The sequence below is a fragment of the Poecile atricapillus genome, chromosome Z (genome assembly GCF_030490865.1).
Source record: "Poecile atricapillus isolate bPoeAtr1 chromosome Z, bPoeAtr1.hap1, whole genome shotgun sequence".
Classification (NCBI taxonomy): Eukaryota; Metazoa; Chordata; class Aves; order Passeriformes; family Paridae; genus Poecile; species Poecile atricapillus.
The window spans coordinates 26357593-26369753 of NC_081289.1; the positions used below are offsets into that span (position 1 = coordinate 26357593).

General features: G+C 48.0%; 2 protein-coding genes across 2 annotated transcripts; both read left to right on the forward strand.

Annotated features, from left to right (window-relative positions):
- The first annotated feature begins 363 nt into the window (after positions 1 to 363).
- LOC131593073 (mitochondrial ribosome and complex I assembly factor AltMIEF1-like) lies at positions 364 to 874 on the forward strand. Its single transcript, XM_058865271.1, has one exon. It carries the CDS (start codon positions 662 to 664, stop codon positions 872 to 874), a length of 213 nt encoding a protein of 70 aa, XP_058721254.1. The 5' UTR covers positions 364 to 661.
- Positions 875 to 918: 44 nt separating this feature from the next.
- Positions 919 to 10510, forward strand: LOC131593072 (mitochondrial dynamics protein MID51). Its single transcript, XM_058865270.1, has 5 exons — positions 919 to 1055; positions 2417 to 2565; positions 2699 to 2879; positions 4874 to 5136; positions 6234 to 10510. Exons 2-5 carry the CDS (start codon positions 2422 to 2424, stop codon positions 7038 to 7040), a joined length of 1395 nt encoding a protein of 464 aa, XP_058721253.1. The 5' UTR covers positions 919 to 1055; positions 2417 to 2421; the 3' UTR covers positions 7041 to 10510.
- Positions 10511 to 12161: the final 1651 nt, after the last annotated feature.

Here is a 12161-nt window from a genome sequence, read left to right on the forward strand (position 1 = left end):
CGTGATTCCATCGCGCACGGCAGACACGCTGTCTCCCGGGGCCAGCAGCCCAGCGCGCTGGGCTGTAGCACACGGAGCCCCACACGGAGCCCCGCAGCACACAGAGCCCCGCAGGGCACACGGAGCCCCGCAGCACACGGAGCTCCGCAGCACACGGAGCCCCACACGGCACACGGAGCCCGGGCTGCCAGCGGGCCCTTCCCGGCCGGGAGCATCCCGGGCCGCCGGGCTGGGACGGGCACGCGCAGCTCCCTCCCGGCCGCCAGGGGGCGGCATCGCCGCGCCGCCGCCGCCTCAGGCGCGCGCGGCTCGCTGCCCGCGGAGCTGGCGCTGCCATTGGCGGGCGCGGGGCGCGGCCCGGAAGCGGAAGCGCGGCCCTGCCGGCTGACCCCGGGAGCGGCCCCGGAGCGGCCCCGCGCGCGGAGCCCGGTGAGAACGGGGCGGCCGCGCTGCTCCCGCGGGGCTGCAGCGGCCCCGCGCCCCGGCCCGGCCCGGCCGTTACCCCGCGCCGTTGGACACGCGGCCCTGGCACCGCGCGGGGCCCGCTAAGGAGCGGTAGGCGGCTGCCGGCGGGTCCCTCGGGAAGGGAGAAGCTGACCCGGATCCCGCCCCTCGGTCACTCCTCTGCAGGTCGCCCGCCCGCGCCGCACACTTGTCCCCCATGGCCGCGTGGTCCCGGGAGGCGGTGCTGACTCTGTACCGAGCTCTGCTGCGCCGCGGCCGCGGCCTGCGCTACACCGACCGGGATTTCTACCTCGCCTCCATCCGCCGCGAGTTCCGCCGGAACCAGGGGCTGCAGCGGCTGGAGGACAAGGAAAGGCAGCTGGAGAAGGGACAGGCTTTCCTGCAGAGCAGGCTCGGGGGCCTGGTTTAGAGATTCCCTGTAGCTCCCGCTGGTCCCACTTACCTGCCTCTTCTTTCCAAAATCCCCTCGCCAGCCAGAAGAGATGATTAACACTCACTACCCACCACTTTCTTGAAGAAGTCCTGAAGGTGCTTCCACAGGCACACCAGGAGGGCTCTCCTGTTCTCTTCACAAATGCATTAGGTCACAGGTAGGTCATTTACAATGATATAACCGTGTTCTTCATGCTGTTGTTACAAATGAGCTTTGTGAAAGTGCAGGGGTTTTTCTGCTTGGGGATGACAAGTGAATATATTCTTGGTTCATCCAAGCAGGAACATCCCCCCCTGCTTTGGCTTTAGGAAAAGCAAAGGGCAGTTTTAAACCACCTCAGTCAGGCAGGCAGGCTCAGAACCTTGGACACAGACTCAGAAAGCAGACCTAAAGTCACAGTGGAGGAGTGTCTTGGTGTTTTCATGTAGGTTCACTGGGGATCCACATATGGGTACAGTGATGGTAAAATGTGCTTTACAAGATCACAGAATCATTGAGGTTGGAAAAGGCCCCTGAGATCACGGAGTGCTATCTCTGATTGATGGCCACCTTGTAACTAAAACACAGCAGTGCGCACCACGTCCAAGTTAAACACCCCCAGGGATGGTGACTCCATCACCCTGCTGGGCAGCCCATTCCAATGCCTAATCACCTGTCCTGTGAAGAAATTCCTCCTGATGTCCAGCCTGAGCCTTCCCTGGCACAGCTTGAGGCCATGTTGGCCAGAGAGACTCTTATTATATATAAATTAAATCTCAAGGTCAGGTTAAATGGAAGTTTGAGGACACAAAAGTACACATGTAAGAAAACATTCATGTCAGTGTTTTACATGATTTGTCTGAGAGTCAAACCCACCAGCCTTGAGGGCAAGAATAAACATCAAATGAAGGCAAGGGAGCTAGCTGTTCCTTTTATCATGTGTTACAGTCTCTGCTGTTGATTCTTGGGTGTCTTTGAAGTGTCTGGGATTGGGCATTATTCAGAAATTAATCTGTGAATGGAAGCTCTGAGACTGCCTTGCCTGTCAGTTCCTGGGGAATATTCCACTTTGTTCCATACAGTTGACCAACCCTGTATTGCCTTGCCTGTGAGCAAAATCACACTTGTTACATTAGAAATCAAAAAATAAATTGGCTGTGTTTTGATTGAGAAGCACAAATTACAAGAAAAATATCTGAATAGTTACAGGGTTTTGCTTAATATGCAGGATTTTATTGCAAAATACTGTGGAAATTTTATTGCAAAGTACTTTATTTCATTAAACCTCTTCAATTATTAGTAGCCTCACATCAAATTTGGATGTGTTCCCTCAGGTATTGGACTTTGCTTGGTCAGTACTGTCCTGGCACTGCTGGGAACAAGCAGCTCTTTGAGGGAACATAATTAGAGAGGGTGCAGGGTTGGGTGGGCCCTGCCTGTGGTGAAACCCGGCAGCAGCGGGTGTGAGGGGTGGGAGAAGGGGGTGAGCCATCCGTACGGCGTTTTGTCCCGGGCGCGTAACGTTCCCGCTCCTTGCAGGTAAGATGGCAGGCGCTGGGCAGCGCAAAGGGAAGAAGGATGACAACGGCATCGGCACCGCCATCGACTTCGTGCTGGCCAACGCGCGGCTGGTGCTGGGTGTGGGGGGCGCCGCCATGCTGGGCATCGCCACGCTGGCCGTCAAGCGGGTGAGTGCCACGGCTGGCACCGGGAACGGCTCCGGGAGCGGGGAGGGGCAGTGAAAAGAGCCGGGGCGCCGGCAGTGGCCTGGGTGAAATGCAAGCATTGGGCCCTCGGTGACTCAAACTCTTCCTGGTTTAGATGTACGACCGGGCAATCAGTGCTCCCAGCAGCCCCACTCGCTTGAGCCAGTCAGGAAAGAGAAGCTGGGAAGAGCCAAACTGGCTGGGCTCCTCCTCACGCCTGCTGACCCAGGACATGAAGACCAGCCTCAGCCGCTCCCTGCAGACCCTTCCCACTGATCCTTCAGCTGCAGATGCAGGTAAGAGGCATGGCCATCCTCCTGCATCACAGAATCCTCCAGGCCTATAAACCCTGTATTTGTTTAAAGAAATACAGGGAAGGAAATACCCCGTCTGTCCCAGATTTTTATGTTTTTCTTTTAAGCAGGTCCACTGGTAACTTCAAGAATCATAACTGTCATTGGGAGCTAGTCAGTAATGGGTCATCTATTTGCACTCTTCGTTCCTCTCATGACTTCATGGTATTAAGCTTTATTCTCCCCCATTTTTTCTCTTTCAATCTGAATATCTAATCTTTCCTGATAGAAAGCTATTCCATTCATTTCAGGCACTCTCTTGCCTTTCTTTGGGTTATTCCAGTTTGCTTGCATCTTTTTAAGGGGGGAGTATTCGAGTTGTAGATCTACTAACAATTTATAACTATTTCCTCTATTGCTACCATTTTCCAAATAATTTCTGGATCGACATTTCCCTGTTTAGTGCTGCTTATCACTGTGTCTGTCTTCAATACTCTATAGGAAGTGTCCTGAAGTTTTCTTTCTGGGTGGGATAATCAATAGTTTAGAATCCAGCCATGTTTTGTTACATGTGGTTGTTCTTTGTTCTCAATGGTTTTACTTTCTATCCCTGTTCACTCACTTCAGGAGATTTACACTTTGAGATTTAAACTAAAAATCAGAATCAAGCTATTAACTTGATTTCCAGATTATTTTAAAGGAAGTTATCTTTGGGATGGAAGTAGGTATTTTGCTGAGGAAACATTGAAAACTAGACAGCTGTGTTAAATGGGGCCTAGATAATTTGATTGGAGTCCCCAAGCATGTGGACAGAATAATAAAAACATTAATGATGGTGTCTCTAAATTCTTCAATTAGAAGTAAATTAAAACTCAGTATGGAAAAAAACCTTTTCTCATAAATAGGCAATAAAATCCAGTTCCCGATGGTTTTGTGCATTATTTCCTCAACACAAAAATGCTCAAATCTGTCCAAAAGAACCCAGTGGGACAAGAGACAGCACCCAGCTTCTGAGGCTGGGCTAGATGGGTATGTGTACAGCTTGGTCAGCCATTACTCAAGTGCTGTGTGGCCCACACCAAACAGATCTGCAACAGCCATTTGCTTTAATGGGACCACTTCTGCTGCACCCCTTAGGTAGCACAGCCCTTCCCAAGTTCTCTTAGATCTGTAATTCCCCTTTAATTCTCATTGTTAACTTCTGAGACTCTTTGTCCATGTTAAGAGAAATCTGAAATGGATGAGAAGCACTGATTCATTTCTTTGAGAAACTAGTCAGAAAAAAAGGGGCTCAGAGAATCTGTGCAGGTCAGACATAGTTTAGTAATGCAGATGGCAGTGTAAACCTTGTGTTGTGGCATTGTGCCTCTGAGTGGGCTCTCTGGTCTTCTTCCAGTGAAGGCTTCAGGGGAGTATCACTGGAACTATGATGGCCTGAGCTGGGATGGCCCCAGGATCTGTCAGCTCATCATCCCAATAATTGTGCTGATCAGACTCCCAACAGCTATTTAATTTCCAGGTGGCACAGTCTTCTCTGATCTCATATGCTAGTCAGGACTGGATTTCGCTGGTAATTTGTAATAATCTGTTTCAATGTTAAAAACTCAAAGAGATCATGATGGTTGTTCAAAAGTGTTTTATTCGCTGCTGTGGCATCACACTGAAAGCTTTTAAACTGGTAACAGCACTGAATTTTTGATGAAGTTGACCTGATACTGCCCACTTAGCAATTAAAAAAAGATCCTTGTACACAATATTAGTGTGGCTAAATTTTGAATCTAGTAACTTGTTTTCCTCCGTTTTGATGTTCTTTATAGTATGCTTTGAAGTTCCTCAGCATGCCACTTTGGACTGGTACCTGCGTAAAGCCTGCAAAATGTCTGCCAAGGGCTTTTTGAGACCTGGGAGACCGCAGTTACGCGCTGCAGATTCTGTTCTGCGGAACGCTTCACAGAGAAATCAGCTGCAACCTCAACAGTTTTCCTTCTGTCTTGCAGACGTTTTTCGACCCACAAAGCCCAAGCCATGTGCCAGGAGGAGTCAGGTGGAGCTGAAGAAATCCCGCCTTCGCCTGTCCTTGCAGGAGAAGCTGTTTGCGTACTACCGGCGGCGGGTGGCGATCCCGGCGGATGAGCAGGCTCGGGCCAAGCAGGCGGCTGTGGATATCTGCACGGAGCTGCGCAGCTTCCTGCGCGCCAAGCTGCCCGACATGCCCCTGCGGGACATGTACCTCAGCGGCAGCCTCTACGATGACCTGCAGGTAATTCCTGGGGAAGTATCACGGCTCCTTATTCAGGAGGCTGACCACGCAGCGGCGTTTCAGGCTTCCCTGTTGGCACTGCTGGCTCAGCACAGCATTCCTCAGTAATAAGGCCCTTGGTGCTGCCTTTCTCGCTGTGGAGCCAGGCGATGATTTCCACAGTGCTGTTTGAACAGGCATGACCAGGCTGCTCTGTCATTGTCTGCAAAGCCTTTGCTTTTGCTGGTTTATTTCTCCAAAATATCTCAGTCCTTCTTTGTTTCCCCTCTGTCTCTCCTTTTAGCTGTGTTTTTCTTGCTGTTTCTCTGGTAGACATCTGTTTTCTCTCCATCCTTCTGTAACCATCCAAATACATTATATTCTCTTAGATCTCCCATATATTCATGTAGGTCTTTCCTACCCTTTTTTTTTTTTTTTTTTTTTAAATGCATGACAGACCTGGATTGGACAGCAGTCCCTGCTGCAATATCTCCCTGATGGCAAGATGCCCATGGCTATAGTGAGTGATTCAGAGGCACACTTCTTTCTTTGAGTCAGAGCTCTGGAATGGAGCATGGAATGTCCAGTGAAACTTAGACCTGGGGTTTTAATCACATTGGTGAAAAGGGATCTTTAATGACCTTTTTCCAAACAATGTGGCAGACCAGGTGAGGGCAGTGTACCTAGCTGTAGCATTGGATTATTAAACCATGGCAACGGAAGCTTGTCAAGAAACTTAATATTCTGTCTCCTGTTTAAATTGTCATGTGGCGTTGTCGTGCCCTAGGCCAGCTGCATCTCACGACCAAGGAGCAGACTTAGAGCAGTATGAGGCAGAATGATTCATCTATATTCAGTCCATGTCAGGTCTCTAAATAGTACATACCACGTAAGCACTAGCTTCAGCTTTACCTTGGAATTATCCCACTGATTGTTGGAAATAGTCCTTCAGAATGCCTTTGAACAAAGGGAGGCTGGGAATCCCACGCAGAGAGGAGAGTGAAACAGCTGAATCCTTATTCCAGGTTCATTTGGACAGAAGGCTATCTAAAGGTGGTGAATAAAATTAATGTGGAGAGAGAAAGCTTATTCTTACTGACTTTTCTCTCTTGTGAAAGGTAGTGACAGCTGACCACATCCAGCTCATTGTACCTCTCATGCTGGAGCAGAACCTGTGGTCGTGTATCCCCGGGGAGGACACTATCATGAACATTCCTGGCTTCTACTTGGTGCGTCGAGAAAACCCAGAGTACTTTCCTCGCGGGAGCAGCTACTGGGACCGCTGTGTGGTGGGAGGTTACCTTTCCCCCAAAACTGTAGCAGACACATTTGAGAAAGTTGTAGCTGGGTCCATCAACTGGCCAGCAATTGGGAGTCTGTTGGACTATGTGATCCGTCCAGCAGCTCCCCCAGCAGATTTGACACTGGAAGTCCAGTATGATGCAGATCGACATCTTTTTATTGACTTTCTACCATCCCTGACACTGGGGGACATTGTCCTCGTTGCCAAACCTCACCGATTGGCCCAGAATGACAACTTGTGGCGACTGAGCCTGCGGCCAGCGGAAACGGCTCGCCTCCACGCCCTGGACCAGGCCGATTCTGGTTGTCGCTGCTTGTGCCTCAAGATCTTCAAAGCAGTATGCAAGTTAAACCCAGCTCTGGGACACCTCACTGCCAGCCAGCTCACCAATGTCATCCTGCACCTCTCCCAGGAGGAGTCCGACTGGTCCCAGGACATGCTGGCTGATCGCTTCTTGCAGGCACTGAAGGGGCTGATCCGCTACTTGGAGGCAGGTGTCCTCCCTAGTGCCCTGAACCCCAAGGTGAACTTGTTTTCAGAGCTCACCCCCGAAGAAGTGGATGAGTTGGGCTACACACTCTACAGCTCTCTGTCAGAGCCAGAGGTCTTGCTGCAGACGTAATGGGGCCTTACCTAGGGAAGTGTTGATAGGGTTTAGCCAATGCAGACTTTGATTACTGCGAATTATGTCTCCTCCACTTCTCCCTATCTCCCCCTCTCTCTCTCTCCCTCTCTTCATCACTCCCCACTTTTGGTTCATTAGTAATTCCTGCTGTGGAGTTGGTGCTCCCACTGAATTTCTTGGTGCTACTGGTCCATTTCCACCATCTCTGCCCCAACAGGTACCCATTGGCTAGGGAAGAGAGGCTAAAACTGCTCTGAGATCTTCACATAAATTCTGTGAGTTTAAGTGTCTACCAAAAAATTAACCAAACTATGCACTTCTTTCTTCTGTAGTACACTTAGTGCAGCAAACCCTTTTTGGTCTGAAGAAGGTGGAACTGGGCTGGTAAATCCAGTGATGATTTTAGCAAACTTGCACTGAGGTTGTTTAATTTCCTCCAGCCTGACTTTGCCCCATGTTTCTTTCTCTCTGCTCTCCCACACTGTCTCACTTTCCTTTCTTTTATGTCTTTTGGCCCAGTCATGCAGGGCAGACTGAGTGAGATATTTTGGATAGGGTTCTTTTTGTATTTTTGAGTGGATAATGATTACACTGGCAATATTTAGGGCTGTAGAGCTTGAAATTGGAGAATTCCCACAGCTCCTGCTCCCACAGAGCTTTCTCATCCTTTGCAAGCTGGGTTCAGGATTAAGGGCCAAAATTTGTCCAGTCTGCTTCAGCACAACCTCCTGTACGGGCAATTCTTGTTGAAGCTGTCACAGGGGAGGAAGGAACCTTTGTGGTCTGGCTGTGTGATGAGACTGAAGGAGCAGAGCTTGCTGTTCCTGCCTAGCCAGATCTAATGGGAATGGCCTCGGGAGTGGAGAACAAGGCAGCTCTTCAGTTGTCTCTGGCCTAGAGGAAGAGAGGGTGATTATAGGGAAGGGGTGGGAGACACCCATGGGAATGGGGATTTTTTTTTCATCTTTTCTCCAAGACCTTAGGGCTGTTCTGGTTTACTGAAGGTAGAAACAAGACTACATGCCTCAAAGGGCTTTGGAATAAGCACACACAAGCCAGATTCTCACCAGCTCTAAAGGCTGTGAAGGTGACAGAACTGAACTGGTGTCATCAGCAAGGTTCTGTCCTGTACACTGGTATTAGGATACATGTACAAAGCTGGCATTTAGGGATATATTAGCTTTGCCATCTGCTCTGTGTGCCTTGGTCTCCTCCTCAGAACTGGGGCTGTCCATCCACTTCCTCATTCCCATGTGCTGACTTTCCAGTGCTCCCATTTTACAAATACTCTTAGAAAGCTGGTGAGGGCACACCTTCCCGTGTGTTTGGGCCTGTTGGCACTGCAGTTCTGCCCACTCCTTCTGTGGCTGCTCTCAGGCTGTGGACTCTGCATTAAGCCACCTGCTGTCTTCAAAAAGTGGGAGAGAAGGTGTCCCCCATGTCTGGAGCTCTGTGTCTATCTCAAAAGACCAGCTTAACTGTTGTTTCAGAAACATAATTGCCTTTTCCCTGCTTTAGCAACTTTTTTCACCCTTGCTGTCCAGCCTCCTTAGCCAGTGGAGTACTGCAGCAGCAGGGTATGGAGGGAGTAGGAATCTTTTTCTCCTTTTCCCCTCCCTTCCTCTCAGAACTTCCCCCATCTTTGACAGAGAAGTTTCAAGGTGAATTTTAGGAGTGGAACCACAGAGGGAAGTCTTTCACACTGGGTTCTTTTTAGAGGCAGTGCTGGTGAGGTGGGGGAGGGAGCATCTTTCTCGGACAATCCGTCCATTTTAACCAATGTGTCAGATAGCATTCTGTATACAGTGATAATGCAACATTGCATTTTAAATTATTTAATCCTTAGGGTACTGGTATTTTCTAGACTGCCAGATGTGTACTTTGAAGTCTGTATGTGTATATAAAAGTCTATAGTCTATCAAAGTTAACAGGAATCCCGTTTGTATGACTTTGTGTTTTGTAAGTTTTGCAGCAGTCAGTGTTGGTCAACTGTTGATTGCTCTTCACTCTGGTTCCCAGATTTTTTTCCCCTCTTCCTTCCCTTGCCCCCCACTGCCTTTCTGATGTCAGCCTTCCTACCCTAAAAGCAGACAGATGAGACTCGGAGCCTACAGACTCTTGGGGGGAATTCCCCTTGTTTTTAATTACTTGAAGGTCAACAAAAATATTAAAATATCTGGGTTGTCAGGAGTTCCCCCAAAGCTCATTTCTTCAGTGTGATGTCACCCCTCACTTGGTGCTGACTCCAGTACTGTGGTCTTCACATTTTAACAGCAGTGTGGTTGGAAATGATTAAAACTCTAGATTAAAAAAAAAAAACAAGAAAAAGTGAGATATGACTTGAGAACAGTTGTCGCATACATATCTGTATATATAATTTTTTACATGAATGCTTTTACTTCTTCCTGGCAACCTAATGAATTAATATTTTATGGCCATTTTTTGCTGCTATTGAGCTCAGTTTGTGTATCAAATGGAGACTGAAGCTGCCTTTTTGCCTTTTCTGTAGACTCTGCTCCACTTCACTTGCATCAACCATCACCATCATTTCTTCCCTTCAGTTTTGCCCTCCTCTGAGCTAGCCATGAGCCTGTTCTCAGGAGGCAAATGATCACTTCCTACAGGCAGCCACCACAGCAGGCAATAGCTGCCCTGGCAGTGGCAGTCTTGACAAAGGCCAAAGATGTGATGGGTCACAGGGACACTGCAACTAGGAATAATTTGAGAGCAGGGTCAGGTAAAAGGGGCAATAGAAGCAGGGAAGAAGGTGTAGGGTAAGTATGCAGGAAACTTCCAGTAATGCTGCACCCAGCCTGTGGGTCAAACAGAACGTTGCAGAGTCTTTTGAAGTGGCACCTTTCAGTATTAAATGCAGTACATGTGTTGATGTACAGCCTGGAGGGCTGTCTTACCTACAGGTAGGCTACTTCCTGGTCAAACCTGAAGCACAGAGCAGGAGAACCTAAAGCTGAATGTGAAAAGGGCAGCTCCTGGCCACCTTCCTGGCAGAGCAGCTCAGAGACAGATTGATTGTAAGAGGCCCAGGGCACGCATTGGGCTGGTGGCTGCCTCAGCTCCAAGAATGTCTCCGTGTGTTCTGCTGTAGCTTAGCTCACACAAGCTTCCCATAAGATTGTCGTCTTACTCCCTGTAACCACAGGGTGAGGACCAACTTGCTCAGCTGTGGGTTTCACTGCTGCTGAGCTCCACTGCTAATCTTTCAAGTCAGATGGATTTTTTTTCCCATGTTTAAAGGCAATTATGGAAACAAGAGGCTGCTTTCTGCCCCCTGGCAAGCTGCCATTAGGGCCCTCATTCATAGCATGTGGGCACACAGTGAGAAGTGAAGAGATGATGCCTCATCTCTCTAAGGCCTGGAGGCTGTGGATTTGCAAAGGGGAAAGTCCAAGTGCATGATCTGTGACAGAGTGTGTGGAATTCTGAAATAAAATTACTTTCCACAGTAACCTCGTCTCTGGCATGTTTATAAACAAAGGAACATCTCTCTTTGCTTTCATCTTGGCGCATTACCTTCGTGCTGATATAATTTTGCACCACACAGTGCTTAGGAACTGACTTGCCCCTTGCTGATTCACTTGCCTTCCCTTTGCAGCTCTGGGCACTCAGCACTTTGCAGCTTGTCTCGAGGGAGCCATCAGCTCGGGTGCAGCAGCGTCCTTGCTCCTGGCAGCTTTCACACCAGTCACAAGATGATGCGTAATTGTGGTGCTGAGCTTCTCATCCTCTCCGATAATCCGCGTGCCTGGACAGGCACCTGCTTTTCATGTGGCTGCCCAGACTTCAGAGGCTTCCGTGCCTCTGGAATATTAAACTTTCCTGTGCGGGCTCCTCCACCCTCGTTCAGTCACACCTTGGTTTTTGTGTGCCAGGCCTCTCCCCTCCCAAATGGACTCCTCTCTTATCCAGGCATCAGCCTTGAGGCAGCAGGGAAACTGCTTTGCCAGGGACCTGTGTCTGGTGTGTTTTAAGTTCTTTACAGTAAGACCCAGTTTTATGTGCCTGCTTGGAAAGGTGGAGTGGAAATGTTGGATGTCAAATAAGTGTGAAGTCATGCTGCTTTTGATGGGTCCCAGGCTTCTTAATTCTTGGAAGACATGCTACAGTGGCAACATTGTCCTGTAAGACTTGTCTTAATGAAGACTCTGTAATTAACTATTTTGGAGAGTATTTTATGAAACAAAGGGAGTCTACATCTCCAACTTCTTTTTTTTTTTCCTAATATCCGTTTGTCTGCATTGCTTTGTTTTTTTTCCTTTAATCTGTCCTATGGTTGAAACAGATCAGATGAGTTGAGGCACATTTCTTGCCATACAGAGTCTTACAGGAGCAGCTAAAATAAGCTGTGACAGGTATTACCCTCACCCGTTAAAGCCCCTGGAATGCCTAGAGCCTGCAATACATGGTTAATACATGCAGCGGTTTGCACCTTTCCATAAAAGCAGTCCTGGCATGAATAGGGAGGAAAGATCCCAAGATAAATGTCTATTTAATGTAAAGATGAAATAATTGAGGGGAGAGATTATAATTATTGAAAGTTTGGAAAAAGTTGCTACAAAGAAAAAGAGCACAAGTAGTTCTCCAGGCTGCAAAGGCTTAGAATCTCTTTTGTTCTTAGCCTAAGGAACAAACAGCTTAGGAGGAGAGGGAATTTTGGAAAAAGCAAAATATTTTGCCCACTTTGTTATATAACCACAGTCCTGTCCTGGATATCAATGTAGCTGAGCTTACATTTTACTTATTTATTTTTGCGTCTTTTAATTTTAGAAATAAATACATAAATTCTAGCCTATTTTGTATCTAATCTTAAACTGGGGAAGAAAGGGTGACTGAACCCCAGATTTGAGATTATCATGTTAAACTGTTGAACTGCATTAATAAAGTTGTTTTTAGTTCCCAAATACCTAGTTGAATCCATGTTTTTTAAGGTTTATTTTAATATTCTAAACTTTAGAAAAGCTGCAGACAGCTGCTGCTTTTTAAATTTAGTTTCATAGAAAAAAAAAAAAAAAGAAGATCCTCTTCCAAATTTTAGTTTCACAGAAAAAAAGAGGAGCCTCTTCCTAATGAGGAGTTTCTCTTCCAGATATGTTTGCTCAC